Here is a 25,825-nt window from a genome sequence, read left to right on the forward strand (position 1 = left end):
TTTAGAGATGTGAAATAAATAATAAAATCGAACATAAATAAATATGTAACAGTCATAAATATATATATACTAAAAATATAAACCGTGGAATATAAGATAACACCAATATTAATTATTTCATTGGTTTTTTCATGTTTTAAAATAATAATTTTAATTTATTTAAAATAAATATATAATCCATGTGAAGCGCATGTGCATTTTCCTAGTATGTATTTGTAAATAAGTTAGTAAAATGACTCCACTTGTTTTTCAATACAAATATAGTGAAGATTTGCACATGCCAGGTAGTTCAACATCGAGATCACTTGAATGGATGAAGAACCGATAAATGAGTTCTCTTTTAAATTTTAATTACAATTAGAAAGTGGCATGTACAAACGCACGTGTGTCAAAAGAGCTCATCTCTAATTTAAGACATTGATTAAGGGTTTTTTTTGAATATTATATAATTAAAAAGATATTTTTTGTAATTTTAAAAATTAACTAACATAATTTTAATACGATATTTTTCTCAGGTTTTTAACCAATTATATTAAGTTTAAATGTAAAAATAGGAAGCATCCGTGAGATCTAAAATTTAGTGTCCAATCCCTTCTACTCTGCCTTCTCTTATTATAATAGTAAAGAAGATAGTACCAGAATACAAAAAAGAAAGAGAGAAAACTCGACTTTGTGATCGTGGAAGAGTCATGTTGCAGTGACCTTAAGATTGTACTTATATCGCTTATTCTGACGTGAATGTGTATAGGAATCATCGATGCTTTTTGACTCGTATCTCAATGAAAAACATATATGATTCTTACACACTTTCACATCAAGATGTACCATATGTGATACAATCTTGAGGTCCCTTCAAGATTAATCTTTATCGGAATACCCTAGGTCCTCGCATTTATTTGATTAGAGTGATGATGATTGGTGATTTATAAATTATAAGATTGTAATTTGGACATTTTCATCATGGATCAAACTGATGGATAAAAAACTTATGATTTCAAATCTATGATAAAAAATTATCTAATCCGACGGATAGAATTAATCAATCATGTGCCCAACATCATTGCATATTCATTGATCCTATTTGCGCCATTTTAAATTCCCGCCACCACTTGCCTTCGTAGCTCCGCTAGTTCCAAATCCAATCTCCTTCGTTTCGGCTTTATAGAAGACGCAGGAAGGTGACTCTCTCTCTCTCTCTTCAAATCTTTTCTTATTCGATCAAGTTCTCTCTGGTTCCTCGCCCCGTTCTTTAGAAATGTCTCTGTTTTAGGGTTTTTCTTCCTCTATAAGTAATAAATACTTCATAGTTCATATTGATTTATTTATGAAATTCAATGTATCTGAATTCATATTTGTAGTGTTCTATCAGTTATTAATATATGATTATTGTTAATTTTCAGGGTTTCATTTTTGATCTCGTTTTGGCTGAATCATCCCCCAGTTGTTCTTAATCAACTAAGTTCACCTTGGGTGGACTCCAAAACACTGAATCAAACTCAAATCTCTGGTGTTAAAAGTTCAATCTTCGTAACTGAGACACAAATTTCAGTATGGATTACATGCCTTTAATAGACTAGTTTATTTTGCCCATGATGTATAATTACAATTTTTTTTTAATCTGTTTTTAGGATCTAAAGAGGTTCAGTTGCAACCAAATGGGAGACTCTTCACGGTAAAATCTGTTCTCTCATGATTTTCAGGGAGACAAATATTTAATCATAATTTCAGATTATTAGGGAATAGGGCTTATGAAATATCTGTTACCCATAGATCACTTTGATTTGTATTTGATCAAATATTAGATTATTTTGTTGTTTGTGCTAATAGCCCCATGGATTCTTAAGAAAAATGCTAAAGTGATTTCCGTTGACACTACTTTCAACACCACGCTGACTTGGAGCCGTGCTGAGAACCTTATGTGCATTTCCTTGAGATACGAATGAAAAGCATCTATGGTCCACATCAGCTCAGTGTTGAATGCAGTGGCCTGTGCAGTCACTCTAGTATTGTTTATCTTTTTATTCGTGGCACTTCCTCATTCATTCGGGCCAGCCAAACTGGTGAGCCCCACCAGCGAAATCTCATTTCCCCAAAATTAGTCGAACTGGGTGTAATGGTTCGATCAGTTGCATCCTAAAGAAACCCCAACGCGGTGGTTCTTACAACTTCCTCTATTGGATTGTTTAGAATAGTGGGTTCAATGGTTTGAACCCATCACATTTTCTATCTTATAGTACATTTCCCGTGTAGCTTTTGGCATGAAATTTGAATGTGATAAAAATGTTTTATGATATTTGCTTGTTTTGTTGGCAATGTGCATTCTATATATAGTTACCCAAGTGTACTTGTGTCATTTATATAATGAAAGAACTTTCAGGGAGGATGCCAACAACACACTTCGAGTGCTTGTTGCAACCGATTGCCATCTCGGTTATATGGAGAAGGATGAGATACGTCGAATGGATTCGTTTCAAGCATTTGAAGAGATATGCTCAATAGCAGAGCAAAAACAAGTAATACCCACATTTGGCCTATCTCACACTACCTTTATTTTTCGTATGCCATTCTATATTTTCCTAGGTCTTCAATGCATCTAGTTTGCTTCCATATCTGATACCACTTCTCGTAAATGGTCTTGTTGACTTCATTAAGCATTACTTGACAATTCAATTTCATTTTTTTAATGTACTATTAGCCATTTCTTCCAACATCTATGTAGCTTATCTTTTTAAATTCTGTTATCCTTTCTATATCATTGTATCTAAGAAAATATTTTTCTCCCTGTCTATGTGTGTAATGTCATGAAACAGTCAGTTGATGTGCATTATATTGACTTCAATCTGGACTGCAGGTGGACTTCTTACTTCTCGGTGGCGATCTTTTCCATGAGAATAAGCCTTCAAGATCAACCTTAGTAAAGGCCATTGAGATACTCCGTCGTTATTGCCTTAATGATCGACCAGTGCCATTCCAAGTTGTCAGTGATCAGACGGTGAACTTTGCAAATGTGTAATGTCTTCTGATGCATTCATACTTTTGTATTTTCTGTAGCTAATTGTTCAGAAACATGAGACATTAGTATGACTCAACCCATTAAACTGAGTCCCTGCTCTGACTTGGGGCTTGTTGTGATTTAATTTTCTTTGGATCAGGTTGAGTTCTTTTCCAATCCCCACTTCTGAAACTTTATTCCCTTCATTATTATTTTTATTCTATTTTCATGCAATTAAGCTATTTCAAATGATGAGTACCTTTTCTAATTTTAGTTTATTTTTGCATTCCGGCTTCAAAAGTATATAAAAAATTAAAGTCTGTTTGGTCACATAGAATGGCTTGATTTATTTTTGGAGATTTATTTTTTCATCATTAAGATCACTGGAAAACTTCCCTGTGTTTCCCCTTTGTTTTGTTTTTTCCCACTCTTTCATCCGAATAAATTAGCTGCCAATTTGTAGGCAAAGTTGTCTATACATTCTAAAAGTTTCCAATTTGCTTATTCAGATTCGGTCATGTGAATTATGAAGATCCCCACTTCAATGTCGGCTTGCCAGTATTCAGTATTCATGGGAATCATGATGATCCTGCGGGAGTGGTATGCAAAGGATTGTACAAATTGATATCTTTATATCTATTAAACACATTAGTGGTTTCATGCATTTGGGCTTCTTCTTTCTTGTTTGTAACATATTAAATATCCTGCATTAATAACCTATCAAAACAACAAAAGAATAGAAAAAAAAAAAAAAAAAAAAACTGTATCAATATCTTGGAGAAGTTTGAGCTTGCATTGTTGAAGATTCTAGTGCTATCGAAGAACGTTATCTTTGTATGGATTACCATTTTGAATAAAACAATTGTCCTAGACCATTTGATTGGCAGATATTTACCATCCCAAACAGGCGTTGTCTGTGCAAGTTAACAAAGGAGAGAACAAACGACCTTATTCATTACTCTATTTGGTGGGGTGGGGGGACGAGGGGAATTATTCTTTGTATTTGGGATTACTAAGTTAATCTATAACCATTTTTTTTAATATATAATTATTCATAAAATGAGTTTGAGATGAACAACCTAAATACAAAAGGAGAACCCATCTGCCAAACACCATATTCAAGAGAAATGCTAAAGACCCACTCCCACCTACACAAGAAATCTTTAAAGACTTTACACCAAAAAAATAAATTAATGAATGAAATGAAAATACCTGGCATTGAGTGATCCATTCCTTGCCATCAAATACATGGCAATTCTTCTCCTTCCAGATCCCCCAACAGACAACGAATATGGATGTGGATATGGGGGAAGATGATATTTTAAACTATGGCTAAGCAACAAAAACCACTTGTCAGTGGAAATTGTGGACTTCTGCTTGTGGGTCTTGTAGGCAGTTCATATTGGGCTTGTAGGGATGCAGCTGATGATTGTAGTTTGTACATCTATTAATATTTTAAGTTCCAAAATATCAATAACTGGTAGATTCTTGTGAGCTAGTCAATTGACCTTTAAAATTTGCCTTTTCTTTACCAGTTTTTCTATCATCACGTGATCAAAATTGTCATCTGTACTGTTTTGACAGGACAATCTTTCTGCAATTGATATCCTTTCTGCTTGCAATCTTGTAAACTATTTTGGGAAAATGGTCCTTGGAGGCTCAGGTGTTGGTCAGATCACTCTTTGTCCTATACTTATCAGGAAGGTCTGTGATAATAAGATTTTATTCTTGGGAGAGTAACTTATTTACAGCACCTCTTAAAATTCTTGTTCTATCTGTATCCCAGGGTTCAACAGCTGTGGCTTTATATGGACTTGGTAATATTAGAGATGAACGGCTCAATAGAATGTTTCAGGTATTGTTATTTGAATTTTTTGGGTGAATATGATTCATTTAGACAAATAGAGAGAAACAAAGATACAAAGGTGTCCAGTATGACCGAGAAATTGAAAAAGGAAAGCATATTGCGAGAGAGGTAGAGGTGATCAGTCAACCAACTATAACAAGGTCATCTGGGCAATGCTGCCCTATACTAACTTATTTTTGGTTTACTTTTTAATACATTAGACACCACATGCTGTACAATGGATGCGACCTGAAGCTCAAGAAGGGTGTCAAGTATCAGACTGGTTCAACATTCTTGTCCTCCATCAAAACAGGTCTTTCATTGTCTTTATATTCAATAATGGGTGAAAGGAAAACTAATAGACGCATCTTGAACTTCTGGAACCCAACCTTGAATACAAGCATTTATATTTTCTGTAATGGGAAACTTAAAAATGTCCATCCTTTTGACTACCATTCAGTAACCAATTACCGTGTTCTGTAGAATAAAGTCAAATCCTAAAAATGCGATAAATGAGCATTTCCTGCCTCGATTTCTGGACTTCATAGTGTGGGGACATGAACATGAATGCCTTGTTGATCCTCAGGTGCGTCTTATAGCTTTTTCTCCATGAATTAATCCATCTTGTTACCTGATTGTTATTTATTTTGTAGTTTCTTATTAAAGGTGGCTTCTGATTTCAACAGGAAGTTTCTGGGATGGGCTTCCATATTACTCAGCCAGGCTCTTCTGTTGCAACGTCATTAATCGAAGGGGAATCAAAGCCTAAGCATGTACTTCTGTTAGAAATTAAGGTTGTTTTGGTACAAAATGTTGTTTTTATCATTCCTTATTTGCTAAATCCAGTTTTGGATTTTTTTTCTCCATCTCATTACATGGTGCATACGATGTTTGATGCTTTGGTTATAGGGAAATCAGTATCGTCCAACTAAGATACCATTAAAGTCAGTGAGAACTTTCGAATATGCTGAGGTAAGTTAGTGGCATTTTATGTTCCTTCATTGAATGTTTGCAAAACTAATCATTGCTCATGATTTAGGTTGTATTGAAGGATGAATCTGACATTGATCCCAATGATCAAACATCCGTTCTCGAGCATTTGGACAGAGTGGTGATAATGCACTTTTTAGTCCTTCATCTTCCTTGTCGTCACGCAATGACTATAATCTTTGGCAGCTATATATTTTTCATTTTTTTAATTGATAATAAGTTCTGATTGCTTCAGGTCAGAGATCTGATTGACAAAGCTAGCCAAAAGGCTGTCAGTAGGTCTGAGCTCAGACTTCCGTTGATTCGAATAAAGGTGTTCTTATATCATAAGTTGATCTTCCAAAACTGTGGTACCAAGAAATATCTGCCTAAATATTGGGAACATGTTTGCAGTGGTTCCATTATGTTCAATTTGGTTGTGCTCAATTTTCCCCCCCTCATTTTCCCTGTTTCATGGTATGATGCATTTACCTGTAAAAGTATAAAAATAAACTGCTTCTGTAGCTGAAATGAGTTTTCCCTTCTACTTTATTAAAGAAAGATGGGGTGAAGTCCTTTTGGATCCAATAAGTAAAATGATGAAGAGTCGTGTCCTTTACCCAATATTTAAACTGCAGCAAAGGATAACATGTGCACATTTTAAACAAAGGTGTGGGGATTCAATCAGGACTAGGAGTTAAGGAAACTGAATGAATGGAATACTGTTCCAAAAGAAAAATATATGTAGAGGATTTATTTAGAGGAAGAAGATCAAGTATGTGGCATGATGCATTGAGGAAAAAAAAGACTACAAACTAAACTGCATGATTTAATTAGCATTGCACTAAATGATGTTTGCAATTACACTCTGTAAATCACTCGTATATAGAAGAATGACCCCATTTGGGGGAACATAAATTGTATTCGTAGGAGTTCTTAAAAAATGGTTACATCAAATATGTATAATTTTCCAAGGCATTAGATCCCAAAGTTCCTTTCGTAATTTCAAATTTTCATATATTCTAATCTCATCCCTCTAATTGAGAACTAAAAAGGAAAAGACAACTGTCTTTTCGTAAATTACAACTGTTCAAATATCTAGAACATATCTCATAGATCTTAAAAAGTAATTTGCTCAAATCCGCATGAACGTGAAGAAATGAACTTGGCAATTTTGCCATGGATGTATACCTTGTCCATATTTTGGTCACAACTCACTCGATTTTGATCTGAATTGCGTAATCTTGGTTCTGCTAGATAGATAAGTCTACATTTTTTTTGTTTAACATAACTGATGAATCCTTAACAGGATCCTAAAGCATAAATTATTACCTCTAAAAGTTAATTGTGTTGGTATCCTGTGTGATTTGAAGCTCAGGATATCCATTCTTCGTACTTGAATCTTGACTGCCAAATAATAATTATTCCATGAAGCTCAGGATATCCTTTCTTCATAAGTGTTAATACATTTATATTCTACTAGGATAAGGATTTATAGCATCCAACTTTGCATCATTTGTTCCTTAACGGTCATGAACACAACTAGTTTCTCTGTATGATTTGACAGGTAGACTACTCTGGGTTTATGACAATAAATCCTCAAAGGTTCGGGCAAAAGTATGTTGGGAAGGTAGCTCCATTTACCATTCAGTACAGTTACAAAAGCTATTGTTATCATATCACTGTTTCTTGAGAAACTTTTTTTTATTAAATTGATTGATTTTTCATAGATTGTGTAGGTTGCAAATCCACAGGACATTCTTATTTTCTCAAAGGCTGCAAAAAAACGTCAATCTGTTGGAGGTAATCAAAGTCATTGATTGGTCTGCTAGTGACTTATTCTACTTTGTTTGCTTGCATGATCTTGGATTAAAATGGTGTATCTTTGTCGCTAGGATTTTCCTTTTAAATAATGATGAACATTGTGTCCTTTCTCTTCTACAATAAGGCCTCCAATGAAAGCACTTGATTACTAGATAAGGCTACGTGGTAGTCGAACTATCATTAACTAGAATGACGCAGCCCTTGGAGAGAATAGAAGAATAAGAAGCTAACCAGTGAATTCAAGTAGGGGAAAATAAGAAGAGAAAAAACATGCTCTGAATCAGGTCTGCCAAGTATTTTCTACGGAAAGCAAGCAAAAGCCCATTCTATGTAACCCTAAGTAAAGCCTAAGCAGCCATCCATTTATTATGATCTTTGCATCAAATTCCTCATAACTTAGAACCCATGTAAACTCTACAGATTTAGTTTAGAGAGTCGATAATAGGCTGCTTTGTATGAATGGGAATCTATTTCATTCATCATCAACTACACTCTGCCAAAGCATTGGGGATAGGAGCATTCAATTATATAAAGTGCTATATCTTTTGTGAAGGCCTGAATCCTATCTTGTACAAGTCTGTGACATTGAACTCTGTTTCTTCGATGTGTCGTTAAATCTTCTTGGTGATTCTTCATGTTCCCACTTTCTTCACCCTCAGTTCGTTGTATATGCTAGCTGAATCATTCGCTTTGCAGTTTGCATGATAAACCCTGATCAAGTCGCCTTCTTTGTAAACCTTGTATTGCTGATGGATATCAGAAGCTGCCTTGTTGTTGACATGCACAAGGGAACTAACCATGTAAACAAAGCTGAGTCGTCTATCAGATGGATGATCTGTACAAAGCAGGGCAAGAAATCTCATACTATAGTGAAAAGATCTGGAGTGCAGCACTCTACAGACCTTTGCCTATTGTACCCACACATGAGAAAAAGAAGTATCAGACAGTGAGGAAGTTTGATTTACAAGAAGTCTAGGGTAACATTGCATTTGAAATGCATGTGGTCTTCTGCTCATTTGTAAATCTTGAATTCTGAGATTCTACTAAGTATGGTCAAGTTTAAAAATCTGGACAAGCTTTTGGCAATCTTGTTTTGGCCCTCCTTTATTTTTGCACTGTAAATCTCTTCAAGTTCATGTAAAAGAGATTATTCTCTACTAGAACTACATTAGACATACAATATAGTCTTATTTACCTGGAAATTTTGTTGGGTATCCATTGTTGTATTTGTGGGATTTCATTTTGCTATTTTAAATGCAAGGGGATAAGTTTATATTCTTTGTTGGACTGTAGAGAAGACAGATGATCCTGATCGGCTTCGCCCAGAAGAACTAAATCAACAAAATATTGAGGCTCTGGTTGCTGAGAGTAATTTGGTACTCAACCTTCTACTTTCAGTTCTTCCATAAGTACAATATTATGTTTTCATGTGGTATATATCCTTCCTATGGAACTCTAGTTCACCATGAAACTTTTTATGATACTTTTCTTGTTATCCTGGTGGACTTTAAAAGTATTTCTTACTGGTGTTCTGATGATGTGTCCAAGAAAAAGGAATATGACTTATAACAGACTTGCATCCAAATAACCAAGCAAGCTCCAGTCTCCAGGAAATCTCTGGTTCCCTTTGTCATTTGTTAGAGCCTATGGAAGGAAAGAAATGGATGCATCTTTGAAGGAAAGGAGATGCCTTTGCTGGATTTTAATGTTTCTTTGTGGCTTTGTTGTATTTTTGGTGTAAGCTATTTGAGGGGTTTAGGGGTGTTTTCTTTGAAGACTTCCTTGTAAGATGGGATGGGTGTGTAATCTTGAGGTGGGTAGTGTTTGGGAGTTCCTGGGTCGTGGTTTTCTTGTTTTTTTTTTTTGCTTTTGCTTGTTTTCTTCGGGTTGGTTGTGTCGACCCCACCTATTTTTCTTAATAAAATATCTTTTACTTATTAAAAAAAAAGTTGTCACTTCTAGAATATGCGTATGTTACACTCGGCTTTCAATGTCAGCTGTGTCTTAGAAGTACTGAAGAGAGCTGTTTTGTGGCATACTTTATATTTCTACGTCACTTGCATCCCCATTTTAATTTTCTTTCCAATGGCTGGTCAATTCGGATGAGGAAATAACTGTCTTCAGTGGAATTTATCATTGAACTTGCTATTTTTTTCTCGATAACCATATCCAATGAACATTAGCATTGGAATGTCTATTTCTGTCTACGTATACAGAAGTTGAACAAAGTAAAATACTGAAAACAATACAACATGATGTTTTGACTGTCGACAGATTTTTTCCTTTTCCTGGGCACCATAAAATACCTTTTGGTTTCTGCAGAAAATGGAGATCCTCCCTGTCAATGATTTGGATGTTGCATTGCACGATTTTGTTAACAAGGATGACAAAATGGCTTTCTACTCTTGCTTGAAGTACAATCTTGAGGAAACACGTGTAAGTAATCCTTTGTCTCCTGATTTATCTGAAACTGTTGTCTATTGCCTTGGGCTTTTTTGGGGTACATTTTTCTGACTAAACATTTATTTTGTATTGTCACAGAATAAGATTTCTCAGGAACCGGATACTCTGAAGTTTGAAGAGGAAGATTTAATTCTTAAAGTCGGGGAATGCATGCAGGCAAGAAGCTTTTGATACTGTTGTTTTTGTTACTCTACATTCTTAGTCATATCCAATATTTTTAGAGAGATGCTACTGGCACCCCAACGTTTACTTATTACACCCCAATTAAAAATAAAGAAAATAAGTGAATAGTTGAGTATAAGTAAAAGTTGGGGTGCCCATAGAAGCTCTTTTTTTTTGCTAGAGTTTATTTTTTGGGTTTAGGATTTTATATGAGCCTTATCATTATAGTAAACAACTACTAAAATTGTTTGAATGAGTATTATAATGTTGAGATTATAATTTGAGCCAAATGTTTATAATGTTTGAACTTTGAAGAGTGTGCTTTCATATTTAATTGTGGTGTGATGAATTTTAAGAAATTGGGGTGTAACAAGTAAAAGTGGGTCCCAATAGCAGCTCTCTATTTTTATATGGCCACTATGCCATTTTTCTTTTTTGCAGGAACGTGTAAAACAAAGGTCCCAGTCTAAGGATGGTGCAAAGTTCACTTCCTTTTCACAGAGTTTACAGGTAGACATACCTACAGTTGCTTTGATCTGACAGAATTGCAAATAAAATTCCCTTTCCAGGGAATTTTCTCCTCAGCATCTTGGTCATCCAATATGTCTCCAACGATTGCATTCTGAATTATATAGGATACAAGAGGTAAAAGTCCAGCAGGTCTTGGAAGTTTAAATTCCTTTAGTGATGACGAAGATGCGACCCAGTTGTTCTCAAGCTCAAAATCTGCTACAAGAGGCAGAAAAGGGTCATCTGTGGCTGCTAGGTCGTCCAATGATGCTTCTGAACTTGGTACAAGCAAGGCATCTACAAGAGGCAGGGGAAGAGGCAGAGGAAGGGGAAGAGCCACGGGGGGTTTAAAGCAAACAACTCTTGATGCAAGTATGAGCATCCGCCGTTCTGTGAGGTTGGACTCTGCACTATCTTACAATATCTCCAATTGTTTTGAAAATTGTACAACATATTTGCTCCTTATAAGTTTTTTTACATTTGAGGTTGAAAGAGGAAACACAATTTTGATTGTTCGATATCATCATATAATAAATAGAAGACAAGCCTTCTACCTTTCATATAAATTTTCTTTTTAATACTGTTCAAACAATGTCCTGACTCAACGATAGAAGATTAGAATGCCTAAGAATTTCTATCTAGCTGGTATCCTGAGAATGAGAGTTTGATCTATAGTATGAGAACATTGCCTCTTTTTGTTATTCACTAATTACAATTGAGATACTTAAACATCTGCTTTTCATCATAATTGTAGTCTTAATTGTGTGGGGTTGGTTATGCAAATTCTGCTCTGCCATCCCATTCTATACCAGCCACAGCCTTCGTTAAAAGATACTACTTTGAGTATTTTCTGTGTGTCAAACCACGTCCCTTTTCACCTCTCCCTCTCTTTTTGGATCCTTTTATCTGCTTGAGTTCTTTACTCATCCATCTCAACTACTCATATTATATACATGTTTCTTGATTGCCCAAAATTTTGGTCTGTCAAGCATATCATACCCTTGTAATTTTTTTCTTTTTTAGTTTGATTAGTATGCATGTTGGGTCAACACAACTCTCCAGAATACATCTCTACCTGGGCCACCAAGCTCTTGAATAATAGAATTAGGATAAAGGAAACAGTGAGTTTTGGGTATCTCCTCTCCATCAATTTTAACTGACCCCTTGCCTTTATGCATGTTTTACTGAAGTCACCTCCCTTTTTGAGTGACAACTTTCACGTAACCACAAAACATATTTATTTCTGTCCCAGTTTTCTTTATGAAATCTTTTCTACTTTATCTTTTGTGTTATGTGAAGTTATTCAGTTGTCATTAGTTTCTGGCATGCTGTAGGGACCTCAAGAGACTTAATAGACCCCATAAATTACATTTTGAGTTGTGGTCAAACTATGGTATTGTGCACATTTGTATCCTTGGTACTGTGAATAACCTATCCAACTCTCTAACGGGTAGTTTTGTATAGTCTTTTTATGCACAAGGAACTGTCTTCTCTGATCTTGCTTTTCATCATTTTTGTTTTTCTATAATAAGTCATTGACATAAAGGTACACAATGAGTTGTACCTCTTTACACATTTCTTTTGCTTTCACCCATTTGCAGTGTGGGACATCTGATATGTATTATATTAATCACTTCATTAAGACATTGTCTGTGAAGTTTCTCAAATTGCTTTTAGGTAAACTTGAAAGTTATCAGTGCTCATTCATACTATCTGCTTTTCTATTTCAGGTCTGCATCAGTGGCTGCATCAGCCACAGTCCGAAGTATTGCGGATGAAGAAGATAATGTGGATTCTCCAAGTGATGAAGCAGAGGAATTTGGAGTGAATGAGGTCCTTGAGAGTTCGGTACGGATTAATTTCTTGTTCTGATTTATGCTATTGTTCTTGAGATTAAGAGAGTGGCCCATGTAAACTTACACCAAGCAGTCTTTGACTGTCGTTGTCCTGATCTTGTGGTCGAATTCCTTGAAAATCCCAGATCCTACGCACTAATACCATTTAACTCTTCTCAGGAACCCACATTTTGTAGTGTTCTCAATCTGTTCTTTCTCCTCCAGTTCTAAATCTATAGGTTTGTGATTATCAAGTTTTCTTCTTTCTTTTGTATTTTAAGGAGAATGAAGAAAACATTCAAGGTAAAGGGCGTAAAAGGGGAGCTGCGAGGGCTGCTACTTCATCTTCTAAGAGGGCTAGGAAATCAGATAACTCTTCATCAAATAAGATGCTCATGAACAAAGATGATGATGATGACGATGATGACATGCCAAACAGATTAAAGAAAGCTCAACCTCGGGTAAGTGTTACTCCTTTCAGTAGCCTTAGAAATTTCCTTCTTTTTCCAAGTTCTTAAAATAAAATTAGACCTCAAATTATTTCATTTAAGGTGCTACTTCTGCTTCTATAGCCCTCCACAACTTCTGCCTTTAAAGCTCCTTAGTATTTGTTACAAATTTGTAATGCTGAGCCAAGGACGCTCTGCCTTATCTATGGAAGCAGTCAACTGAGTTCTGAATGAATTAGTTCCTTGGTAATGGCTCAATTTATAGATAGAAAGCCCTGAGTCGGTTGCTGATAGCTTCCTTCCGTTGGTAGCGAACCCATTCCTCCTATATATGTATTAAGGAAAGAAACCAAACTGACATTGTTGCTGATTTGATTCCCTACTGACTTCTCCCAAATGATTTATCATTTAGAGAAACTCTCTTATGAAGGAAACTAGAACTAGAACAAGCTCTTTGACTCCCCTTGAGGGGTTGGGGTGGCATCTCTCTAGCAGGCTGTTATTAGTAAGGAAAAAAAGCTACTAGTTTCTGAGCTTGAATAGGTTAGCTCCAAAAACGATCCATACCCTTTTTTCTTCTGGGCAAGTGGAGGTTGAAAAGCCGTAGTGTGCCAATAGAAAACTGCGGAGAAAATGTAGGCCCTAACTACACTACACTGTAGTGTAGTAGGCCCTGTCAAAATGCATCAAGTTTCATTATGTACCTGTGGGTAAGGGGGCCTACTAAAGTCTATTTCGTACTGTCACTGTCTTGCTATTGAGCGCATGGCTCTATTACCACTGGGAGGTAAGCTGTTGGGTGCACAGGTTACAAACTATGGCCATGAAACTGGATCCCTGGAATTGGAGGTCAAATGGCTTAAGCGCTGGATTTGGAACCACACGAAGAGAACTTCTACAACGTTCGTACGTATCACAACTTGTCCGAATGGCATTGTTCTCTATGCTGTTTGAACTGCAATGGGTGGGGAATGCGGAATGTTTAGTTACGCTATCGTTGGTAATGTCAACTTTCTTTTTCTAACTAAGGGTATGATGCGAGGATCAATGATTGAAGAAGGGTGTTCTCTATAGGAAATATGGTTATTTATTAATTTTATTTTTGTTTAGGGACTTATTGGTAGTATTTTTCTTGTAAGGAGTTATTTTGCTTAGGATTTGTAATTATAGGCTTAGGATTTAGTCTAGGTTATGTTGCATGGACTCTTCTAAAATGATGGAGTACCCAAGTAAGACACATGTTGGATTCCAACCCTCCACAAATTCTTGTTCTACACATCTGATTTTTGTTCCTCCTTTCCTTATTGCAAGATATTGGTTAATGTTTTTGAGAAAATTATTTATTCTATCCTTTCCAACTGAAATTTTCTTCATAAAAATAAAAAAATCACATCATATACATGTATTCTCTTGTCCATAGGTAATTAATATGTCATTAGATATCTCATAACATAATCCTTATTATCATCATTCTTATATAAATAAATTTTGTTTTACATTGTTTTTAATATAATGAAAGTGTCCATGGATTTTATTTTTTTTGGGGTTTTCTGAATCCATGTCAAACTCTGACAGCTGTACTCAATCCATGCAACATAATTCAAGGGATCCAATGGTCCAAGATCACCCCTAAAAATAGTGCAATTTTTTCCCCATCTCTGGAGATCAAAATATTCCATACTTGAGTAGACCCGATGAAAACATAAATTATGGTGCGGTTGAGTAACAGTTCTTTACTTGTTCAAACATTACAGTTGGACCTGACTTTGTTTCTATTTCTGCAGGTTGCACGGAATTATGGCGCTCTAAGGAGATGATCTCCACAGTGGAGATTCCCTTAGCTTGTTTTCCCAAATACTGTTCTATTTCAAGTTATATATGCTAGAACAGATTATAAATGTTAGGTGTAATTTCCTTGCATACATCTTGTCATTACTCCTGTTTGTTGTGATTGTTACAGTAACGTGGTAGCTCACGCTAGTGGTTCTGCAATTTAAGTTACTTTTTTTTTTGTTGATAAGTGTAATATATTGATGAAAACAAGGGGGACAAAGTACAAGGAGGCTGAGGAGGCCTCTCAAAGAGCTATAAAACAAATAAAAGCTAAAACATTAATGATTACAAAAAGAGTTCCATTAAAAATAAAGTTTTCAAAAGTAATCCCCGCAAACTCCAAATTTTGTTTAGACCAAAGGTACAAAAATCCCATGATCTCTAAGACAATTTAAGTTATTTTCTTTCCAACAATCTCTTATTGGTCAATTTCATATAATCCACAGATTGTTATCTTAAAGTATGTTATGTGGAAACTCATTGTCTAACTACAATTGATGATCAATGGAATATGCATAGCTCTACGTGGCAGATACAATCAATGGGACGAAACCATTTGATGAAATCCATCTCTTAGATCACTGTAAGTGAGAAATCGACCTGCTTGGGTGATTTGCAAGGCATCCAGCTTGCATTCTTTTATTTATTTATTATTATTGTTTTCATGAGTGAGTGGTTAGTAATTTGTAGGCGAAGGTGGGTTTTGAACTCAGGTCGTAGTATCAAAACTCAAGACTTGAACTAACTTCATTAGTTATCTAGGGTTCAGAAAAAAGAAAGGAAGTCATACGTGTGATGTAGGTCGAAATTGCCTACTCTATACATTTTATGCTTGGTAGGGTCTCCTTTGCAAGTTCAACACAACAGATTGATTTACATGGTCCCACACAAGATTTAAAACTTCATCTTCAGACAATATTTCAGTTAGGAGAATACCTACACAACTTGATTGATATATTTCAATATAATCGAAGCATCTCCAAACCAAAACATTCAATGTTTTGGGGTCAATAGCTTGTTACTTCATTTTGATCCGAGGAAATCAATTATTTCATCAAAACACTAAAAATGGAATGAAGCTTCGAGCCATGGCCCCACTAGTGTACTATATTGATGCCTAGTGAGACATATGTACTCATTCATCTGTGTACATAAAAGGACAGGACCTATTATGAATATGGATCGCACGTCCATGTGGGTGCCATGTGGAAGTAGAGAAATTGTATGAGCTCCCATTTTTTTTTTTAGGTTATTGAAAATAAATAAATTTTCTTTGTTGGATTTAATTTTTAAATTTGGGTGTTCAGTTGCTGCCCATTTTTAAACTCAAGATCAGGTTCGAAATTTGCTCAACATTACTCTTGATTTTGCTACAAATTAATTAAACATAGTTTATTATAATAAATAAATAAATAAACAAATAAACTAGAGCAATATATAACTAATCCAATGTGGGGTGTTTGTCATCTTTTGAAATTCAAGCTGATGAATGAGCAGCAAAAAATTGTTACATTATTGGCTCAAGATATACTGAAATCTGAATTAAAAGGTCAACAGCATTTCATCTATAATCCTCAAAATAGTGGAGAGAACTCATTCACAATCACAGGAGCTAAGAACCAGAATCTGGAAAAAAAACAATACTTTTTGATTCACACCTCTCTCTATACCAGCTAGATTTACATTATGTACATGTTGTAATTTTCGTTCTATCGATAGTAAAACCTCTGAACCACATTCTTTAGATTTTGCCCTTTGTTTCTTCCATTGCCTTCACCCTGTTTAGACATAACCCATTATAATGAGATGAAGGAAACCCAGTTTACATTAACTACAAAAATATTTTCTGCAGAACTTAATATTAGACATGCAATTGGCAAAAAATTAATAGAATAATAATACTGGAGTGACTTTAAAGTTCACATCGATTCACACTTTGCAGATGTGGATGTGTATACGGAGCCATATATGCTTTTCATTGAGATACGCGTGAAAAGCATCTATGGTTCCGTGCACACCTCCACATCAGCAGAGTGTGAATCAATGTGAATTTTAGATTCACTCCAGCACGACTCAAACTAATATGAATGAAACATGTATGTTATGATTAGGAGTGTGTCAGGTTACATAAATATTGCTCTTTTTCCTCATTATTTGATGACTATGATTGGTTTGGACCAATAACCTCGAGCTGTGTTCATGCCTTCCGAAAGAGGAGGAACCCTGGCATTTTGCTACGTTGATGACAATTCTTAAACTGTTGTGTTAATCAAGTATGGGACTTATTCAATGGAGACATATGATCTAATAAATGTGAGATATATTCTATATAAACAAATAATCTCTTATATTTAATCAAAAACTAAAACTAAGATTGTTTCTATATCCTGAGCTAAATCGAACGGATAAAGACAATCACTTTTCCCTACTTCCATGGAAAAGCTCCTCAAGACATGAAACATAAACTCTAAGATCAAATTGGTTATTGGAAAGTGGAAGGACTCCCATACCACCACCATTTTTCTCAACAAGCAGGCATAAGGAAGGATTGAATTAGAAATATGGAAAACCGTTCAGAGAAAACGGAAAAATGTTAGTTCTATGTCTCCAATGAATATCCAATCACTTGATTGTTTTATTAGACAAACCAGTTTCCAAAAAAATAAAATAAAAACACAAGTAACCAATTGAGATAGAGTTCATACCTTAGGATCTGACAATGCTTTGTCATCCTTTACTTCAAAACCATTCTTTGAAGCTTTCTGACTCCGAACCATGCTCCCAACAATGTTCTCTTTGCCGTTAGCTTTCTTTCCAGCATCCACCCTTTTAGTGTTGGCCACGCTCTCCTTAGCTTTCGAACCATCATTTAATCGAACTTGTACATTATTTAGACACGAAGATTTTCTAAGCTCCGACCGATATACGACCTGCAAGGTTTATTTACTAATTCAGATTAGTCTATTCATACTTGTGGTGCCAAAAACATACTTTTCAAAGCTTGTTGTCACCTTTGATTTTGATATTTCTTGATGGACAGATCTCAAGGCAATGACTTTCCCTTTCTGTTTAGAATCAGAATTGAGGTCCAGCAATCGACCACTAGATGTCTTACAAACATTTGTACCTTTACCTCTTTTGGTGGGCTGATCCATTTTTACAACTTCCCTAGACTCCAAGGTTACGTTTTTGTTCATCAAGGCCATAAGCGTTGTGTCCTTGTGTTTGCATCCAGAATTTTTTGTGGAACCCACACTAGATTTGCCCGAAGGTGACTTACATCCTTTTGATTGTCTCTTTTCCTTGATTTCCACCCTTGATGCTTGTCTTGTTACACAACTTTTCCTTAAACTGATCCTTACAGCTGACAATAATTCACTTTTATGGCCAAACATTTGATGAGAAACCTCAGAGACTGTTTGTTGTTCTCGCTGATTACTTTCAGTCACAGTGCTCGCATTTGAATTTGACAAGATATTTGAGTCTCCCAAGCTGGATTTAGTTTTAGCGGAATCAAGCCCATTAAAACTGGTTGAATTGCTGTCACCCATGAAATTTTCATTTAAACTCGATGTGCTCTCTGAATCTCCAAACCTTGGTTTGGTTTTGGGGAAATTGGGTCTCCTTGTGTATGAGCTTCTTGAATCGCCAAAGCTGGATTTAGGTTTAACAGAATCAAGTCCACTTCTGATGGTTGAATTACTTTCAACTACAGAACTTGTATTTGAACTCAAAGTGCTTTCTGAACGTACAAAGCCGGGTTTGTTTCGAGGGGGATTGGGTCTCATGGTTTCAATTGAATTCCTTTCACCAACCAAACTTACTTTTGAGATAGAGGCACTTTTGAGATTTCGAAAGCTGGGTTTGGTTTTGAGGGAATTGGGTCTCATGGTTTTAGTTGAATTGCTTTCACTAACCAAACTTGCTTTCGAGATAGAGGCGCCTTTGGTATTTCGAAAACTGGGTTTGGTTTTGGGCTTGACTTCATGACAAGATCCCGAAACCACCCGAGAAGTATTTCCAACAAAATCCCTGATCGGATGCTGCTTATCCATGGAAACAAGGTCACCCCCTCTCCATTTCCTGCTTCTGTAATGCTTCCCTCTTGATCTTGAGACCGATGATGGAAGCTTGGGAGACGATGGCCCAAGTAAGTCAGCATTTGGGTTTGTCTTCCTTTCGTTTGAAACAGAAAATGCAGATATTAAGTGGTGTGATGAGCATTGATGGGACCTAAAACATAGATCAATCAATAATAATTTCTCATAGTATTGATCAACACAAAGTGTAATTATAAGCAATTAAATTAATATATAAAAATTGAAAATGCTTACGGATGCGCCACTTGAAACCACTCATCGTCCTGCAATGTAACAAAAAATAAATAATAGGTATCATAGAAATCAAGTCGGTTTGTATTAATTATAAGAGAACAACCAAATTCGAATAAAAACCCAAGTCATTTCTCCAAGAACTCACATGTCTTGATCCATGGACTTAGAATCTAGTGCCAGATCTACCCACATGGGTGCATCAATTTCTTCCTGTAGAACAATTCAGAAGGGATTGACGTTCCTCAGCACCAAATCAAATTGTTCTTCAAACAAATAAAAAACCATAATTCTTTAGGAAGAAATAACCTCAAAACCCATTAACCCTAAACCAAACATGAACACCAGCTAAAGAAGAGTAAAAAAAAAAACCTACAAAATTAGAAAAACAAAAGCATATAAACGAACCCAATACACATAAATCCCAGAATCCAAAATATAAAATTAAACAAAACCCATAGTTTCTTATCAAAGAAAACACCCAAAATTCCATTAGTACCCAAAGAAAACAATCAAACATGAACACCAGCTAAAGAAGAACAATTGAAAACCTATTAAATAAGAACAAAAGCAGACAAACTAACCCAAAACATATAAATCCCAGATAAACCCAGAATCCAGAATATCAAATTAAACAAAACCCATAGTTTCTTATCAAAGAAAACTCCCAAAATTCCATTAAAATCCAAACAAAACATCACTGAAAACACTAAAAGATAGTAAGAAAAAGAAATTAGGGGTTTACCAGAAAATTCCAGTTATCAACTGATGATTTTTTTATACTCATCTCTCTTCTTTGATCTTCTAAACTAAAAATCTAAAACCCTAATAGTTGAAACAACAGAATCCGTGATCGATTACAGGTTCTGCGGTATGAGATCCTCCATTTCTTGATGGTTTGGTTTGTGTTTGAAAAACAGGGAAGAAATGGGGCTTTGTAGTGTGAAATATGTAGCGGTTCTAGATTCCTCTAAAGGACAGATTCTGATTAATCTGCACCGTTGGATTGGTTAATGGGTTCCAACAAATGGTTCTTCGTATCATATATGATCTGATCATGGAACTCTGTTTCTAGTGACCGTTGAAGAATTCAAAATAATCAGAGAGAATTCTGATAGAATAGTCCAAGTTCATTGTATTAACCTGGCTCTGCTTACTTTTATCCAATAGATTCTGAAATTGGTAACTTTTTTCTATTTCTAGGGTTTTGTTGTAATAACCCAATTTTTGGAATATAAGTGAATATCTCATAATGAAATAAACTAAAATCAAGGAAAATAAATGTATGGTAGTAAAAAAAAGTTTTAATTTTTAAAATTAAGGAATATATTTATTTTCTAACTTTAAAAAATAATATTAAGTATGATATATAACTTGAATGAATTTTTAATTTGACTTGACAAATTTTAATTGAATTAGTTGTCTTTTTAAATTAAACGAATTTTCGTACGTTGTTTACTCAATTTTAATTGAGTCAAGCTAACTATTTTATGTTTTAATTTGTTGATTTTCCATTATCAAATATTAAGATAAATACTTCATGCATGCCAAATTATTTTACTAAATAATTCTAGTTGGATATATTAAGGATTAGTATGAGAAATTCTTGGTAAAAAAGATAAATAAACTAATTAAATGTGAATAAACTAATTTTATAATTTATTGAATAAATTATAATTGGATGGTTTGAGTAGAATTATGCTATTGGAATGCTTTTCACCAACATGTTCTTCAATTCAACATAGAAAAGAGGTAGAGATGAGATCAGAATAACGTTAGGAATATCAAATAAAGATCAAATTATTATTTACAAAGAGATATTAGATTTTTTTTTATATTATCGTTGCTTGGTGAAGAATAGATTACCATAAGAGAGATTTGTATTTCTTTCATTTGATGTGTGTAGAAGAAATGAATATTTATTGAGGATTCTTCGATAATGATTACATGAACCTTATTAGGGTATTCATAGATATTACATTAACAAAGATATAGAAAATAATCTAACATAGAGACTAATTATCTATAATTCCGAATGTAGAATATCTTAATAATTCTAATAGTTCTGGATCTCATTACAAAGAATAAATGTTATTTAAATATTGATCTAGTAATTTAAGTTTTTGAAGTATATTTTGAGTAAATACATAATTACCTAATCTTGTATTTTGCAATTATCGGGATGACCATTTATTTAATGGAGGTCTTACTAAAATTCCCTTTTAAATTATAAAAAATGATTTTATGTTACATTATCAATGCTCTTATGATAAGAGATGATATAATTTCATGTTAGTAATTTTTTAAAATTATATAATAGTCTTACATTATATTAATAGCATAACATGTTATAAAACTGACTAACACTCTTTTTTCAGATGCCCCCCATATACTTCCAGACTTGATACTTATAGAATTATAAATCTTTTTCTTGTGTATCCCGAAGCAAATGATCTACAATTCTGTGATAGGGATGTATAGGGGGGCGTCTGAAAAAGAGTGTCAGATTATCACGACTCTATAAAACTAGATCATGTACTTAATTTTTTTTTTAAATAATCTCTTAAATTGATTATAAAATTATTCTAATTTTACATAAATATTAATATTTAGAGCTATATGTACAAATACACATCACACACATTAATTTCAATTAATAAAAGATACGATTTTAGACATAATTGAATTAAGGAATAAAACTCATATGGGGAGGTAAGATTTTGATTATCATAGGTATAATAAATATAAATAGAGTCGTGCTGGAGTGACCTCAAGATATACCTCATATTGCACATCTTAACGTGAAAGTGTGTGCGGGAGCCATGGATGCTTATCATTATATCGATGAAAAGCATCTATGGATCCGACACATTTTCACGTTAAGATGTGTGATATGAGGTCCAATCTTGAGGTTAATTCAACATTATTCATATAAATAAAGGAATAGTTCCAATCTCAAAAGCAATAAGTATGTCACATGCATGGTTTTTAAACTTGTTTGAGATCGAGACGTATCGTCCGAGTTAACTCGGTATCAGAGCTGAATGAGACCAACTCACAAAGTCATTTTTTGATTGAGATTTACGAGTCACAATTCAATTTATTGATTTGTCTCATGAGACGTCTCAAACGTATCGGATAACTCATCCGAGACGACTCGATATCGGAGCTGAACGAGACGAGATGAAATACCGAGTTTAAAAACCGAGTTTAAAAACCATGGTCACATGTCCTTTGTAAAGACATGGGGGGTATATTCGTCGATTCATCCCAATAAAAGCCTTTGAACTTTGAAGTTTCATTAAGTCGTCTCAAATGAGTGATTACTATACATGAACATGGATATAATACAACGGTAACCAAAATTACAAAAAAGTAACAAATCCCCAAATCCACATTAAGTGAATCTGACACACGTCGGAAAACTATCATTGTCAACCGGATCTCCGACCATTGAGAGATCGTTTTCAATCAGATTCTCTTCTTCAACCTGAAAATTCAAACTTCTCTTACCATCCAAGGCTATCTCAATCAAACCCTCTTTGATCTCTTCTTCCCACCTAAAGCACATATTCTCCGCCAAATCCCACTCGTCAATTGCCGGAAATTCACCGTCAGATGAGCTCCCTGTGTCAGATTCTGAGCAATAAAGGGATAATGACACCAATTCTTCGATACCCACTTGTCGTGTCTCCTCCCTTTCATTATCTTCTTCTCCTTCGTTGTACTCTTCGTATATGACTTCTAATGGCGCTCTCACATTCCACTCGACGAAGGACTCACAAAAAAATCGCTCTGTTCCGACACCCATCTCTGTAGTCGATTTCGTTTCGGTTTCTGTATCCGTTTCGGAGCTGACCCATGTTGGATCTTCGTGTTGTAACGCTGAAAGACTCTGTTTTTCGGATCTTTGAATCGATCCTAAGCGGAGAATCGTTGATAAGAGGATTCCAGTTGAAATTAAAATAGGGGAGAAAATGAGGTCGAGGAAGATTTGGGGGAAATAGAGGAGAATTAAAGTGTATAAAGTGATGAAGATTGAGAACAGAGGTTCTGAAGCAAAAGAGGATATAAATGTTAGTGTTTCAGAGAAGAACCCAATGATTTCAATCAAAATTTTCCTAGAAAGAGAAGAAAATCCAGAATAAGTTTCCTTCTCCATGAAGAAGGAATTAATAAAGAAACTTAATTGCGGTTAGAAACAGAGAGAGAGAGAGAGAGAGTTTGATGGGTTTTAAAGTTTTGGTGGAGGGGAAAGCGTAAAATGGAGGCATGGAATATATAAGAGACTGCAATGCTTCAGGAGAAAGACATAAATGCCCTTTTTATAAATTTATTTATTTATTTATTTTTATATTGCGGATTTCCCCACCCGAAAATTCCACGGTCACATGCAACCCCCCTTGAAAAGTCCTACGTGCAACAGGTTGAGTCAAGGGTCAACTAGTCCTAGAGGGTGGCCCTAAAGAATTTATAACTTCGTGAGATTTTGAACACTTGACCTACCCTTCATGAGGAGTTTTCAAGGCTCGGCCTGCCATTAGGCCAATTCCTTAGTTTTTTTTTTTTTTTTTTGAATAATGATAATCTGACACACCTGCGTGGTATACTCAATCAACACCCTTAACGTGACATGTTCGTGAATCATAGATTTGCACTCTTCGGGATATAGAATTGTGCTTCCCAATAAAAAAGTACAATTTTATATCTCGAGCTGTACAAATCTTTGGTTTCCGGACATGTCACATCAGGGGGGTTTATTGAATATGCCACATGGATAAGTTAGATTATTACGAATCTTTTTTATTTTTATTTATTCACATAAAATGCTCCTATTCTCTCACTCAAAAAAGAAAAGAAAAATGAAAGATATTTATTTGATTTTGTGGTTTTTACATATTTTGTTGCACATTCTAAACATCCTACACATGAATTTATCAAGTTATGTAATTGGTTGGCCACCTCATAGGAAAAAAAAAGTTGTCTTAAATATTCTAGGGTTGACTGAATGAATCATACTCTACATTATTTTAGAATCTTAAACATTGGATCTTCTTCTGACTTGTGTTGTCATCGATTTTCATTGTACATGATAAAAAAATGGCAATATACTTTTTCTTATTTTATCATCAAATGGGGTTATCACTATTATGTTTTTGCGAATGCTTTTATTTAGACATACCCCTTAATATTTTGGTTAATATTCTAGATACCCCTGCTTTTGAGCCGACAATATGTTTTCTTAACTTCAATTTTCTTTGAGATTAATTAAAAATGATTGAAATTACCTTTATCTTTGATTTCTAGTCAAAACCTTGATTTTTCTATCCCAAAAACTAATTGTCTTTAACTTCTTAGGCTTGAGTTACCAAATCATGCATTGAAAATTGTGAAATTTCCATTTCAATGCACTAATCATTTTAATTTTGAAAATGGTGAATTATCATTTTTTTTTAATTAAAACATTTCAATTAAAGTGAGGAAAAAAATAGTGTTTTATAAAATAGAAATATCTTTAACCTTTTAGTGAAATATTTTAATTTTGAAAAATGGTAATTTACCATTTTTGAAATTAAAATTAATTATGCATTAAAATGAGAATTTAAAATAAAAAATAAAAGAAATCTACCTCTCTAATAATTTTTTAATTAACCTCACATTCAACCTTCATACCTCCTCATAAACAAGTTAGGATTTTTGGGAAGCAGAAAGCGACGAATAATTGAGTAAAAAAATTAAAGATTTTCTTTAAGATGTTGAAGACCATTGAACAAATATGAAAATTGATACATTAAGAATAATTTATTAATGAACTTTGGAAGAACTAGGGAGAAAATTAAAGAGTTTTGATTAGAGTTTGAAGATGAGGATACTTAGATCATTACTAAAGTTCCCCCGTGTGGTAGGCACGGGCATCCTCTTTGGGTTAAGGAGATAAAAGTGAAAAAATAATGAAGTTGGAGAGGTATTATTAAATGAGGAGATGAGTTATTAATGATAATAAAGTAAGTTAAAAGTGTAAAAAATGAAAGATAGTAGAGTTAGAGGGAATTATTAAAAAAATGGGATAAAAGAGAAAAGTAGTAAAATAAGACAGACATTATTGAACAAGAGGGGAAGAAAGATTATAAAATTGAAGGAGTGAAGAGAAAATACATAAAGTAAGACTTTAGCTAAATGAGACATTTATCTCCTACAAAATTACAATAACAATAGGATCTATTATTGTATTTTATTATATAAATTTGTCCGTCTTCCTGATTAAACTAAAATATAGCTTACATGGCCATATTTTGAAAACACGGGGACATCTCAAATATTCACCAAAACATGGAGGGATCATAGATGACTCCCTTGAGTCATCTTGATCTTTCACAATTTTTTAAACCATGGAAGATTATGATAATAATTAAATTAATCCAATTTTACCATAAATCAAGGGATCTCTAAATTCACAATGTAGTAAAGGTGACATGAAGAGTTTGCTTATAGAAAAAAGAATATATATATATTTTTAAAGAATTTCATCTGAAAAATGCAGTGGCAATTTGGTAAATAAAAGCAAACACAATGCCATGTGTTAAAGTCACTGAAGTGCGTTATCATCTTTG

At 34.4% G+C, this 25,825-nt stretch overlaps 3 protein-coding genes across 9 annotated transcripts; 1 reads left to right on the plus strand and 2 right to left on the minus strand.

The window, feature by feature from the left end:
• Positions 1 to 974: 974 nt before the first annotated feature.
• Positions 975 to 15,064, plus strand: MRE11 (DNA repair and meiosis protein (Mre11)). 5 transcript variants are annotated; one of them, XM_086457652.1, is made up of 26 exons: positions 975 to 1,178; positions 1,401 to 1,516; positions 1,629 to 1,672; positions 2,378 to 2,513; positions 2,852 to 3,009; positions 3,502 to 3,592; positions 4,577 to 4,696; positions 4,779 to 4,847; positions 5,060 to 5,151; positions 5,322 to 5,424; positions 5,525 to 5,632; positions 5,748 to 5,810; positions 5,878 to 5,949; positions 6,064 to 6,141; positions 6,222 to 6,284; positions 7,375 to 7,437; positions 7,547 to 7,610; positions 8,925 to 9,007; positions 9,954 to 10,067; positions 10,173 to 10,250; positions 10,698 to 10,766; positions 10,892 to 11,163; positions 12,497 to 12,614; positions 12,883 to 13,062; positions 13,858 to 14,050; positions 14,835 to 15,064. In XM_086457652.1, exons 3-25 carry the CDS (start codon positions 1,656 to 1,658, stop codon positions 14,002 to 14,004), a joined length of 2,358 nt encoding a protein of 785 aa, XP_086313778.1. In that variant the 5' UTR covers positions 975 to 1,178; positions 1,401 to 1,516; positions 1,629 to 1,655; the 3' UTR covers positions 14,005 to 14,050; positions 14,835 to 15,064. The 5 variants fall into 5 exon arrangements, with proteins under 5 accessions (XP_086313778.1, XP_086313777.1, XP_086313781.1 ...); XM_086457651.1 differs by having other exon boundaries at positions 976 to 1,178; positions 1,401 to 1,548; XM_086457655.1 differs by lacking the exon at positions 13,858 to 14,050 and having other exon boundaries at positions 980 to 1,178; positions 1,401 to 1,548.
• Positions 15,065 to 16,324: 1,260 nt separating this feature from the next.
• LOC147390376 (uncharacterized) lies at positions 16,325 to 20,281 on the minus strand. Of its 3 annotated transcripts, none has more exons than XM_086457658.1 (6): positions 19,960 to 20,281; positions 19,362 to 19,427; positions 19,218 to 19,246; positions 17,895 to 19,059; positions 17,589 to 17,813; positions 16,325 to 16,661 (listed from the first exon to the last, which is right to left on the minus strand). In XM_086457658.1, exons 1-6 carry the CDS (start codon positions 19,999 to 20,001, stop codon positions 16,593 to 16,595), a joined length of 1,596 nt encoding a protein of 531 aa, XP_086313784.1. In that variant the 5' UTR covers positions 20,002 to 20,281; the 3' UTR covers positions 16,325 to 16,592. The 3 variants fall into 3 exon arrangements, with proteins under 3 accessions (XP_086313784.1, XP_086313783.1, XP_086313785.1); XM_086457657.1 differs by having other exon boundaries at positions 17,895 to 19,116; positions 19,960 to 20,279; XM_086457659.1 differs by having other exon boundaries at positions 17,895 to 19,116; positions 19,362 to 19,480; positions 19,960 to 20,278.
• A 2,197-nt stretch (positions 20,282 to 22,478) lies between these two features.
• On the minus strand, positions 22,479 to 23,469 carry LOC147390377 (uncharacterized). Its single transcript, XM_086417469.1, has one exon. It carries the CDS (start codon positions 23,374 to 23,376, stop codon positions 22,612 to 22,614), a length of 765 nt encoding a protein of 254 aa, XP_086273595.1. The 5' UTR covers positions 23,377 to 23,469; the 3' UTR covers positions 22,479 to 22,611.
• Positions 23,470 to 25,825: the final 2,356 nt, after the last annotated feature.

The sequence above is a fragment of the Akebia trifoliata genome, chromosome 11 (assembly GCF_017979445.1).
Source record: "Akebia trifoliata isolate Shusen 1 chromosome 11, ASM1797944v1, whole genome shotgun sequence".
NCBI lineage: Eukaryota > Viridiplantae > Streptophyta > Magnoliopsida > Ranunculales > Lardizabalaceae > Akebia > Akebia trifoliata.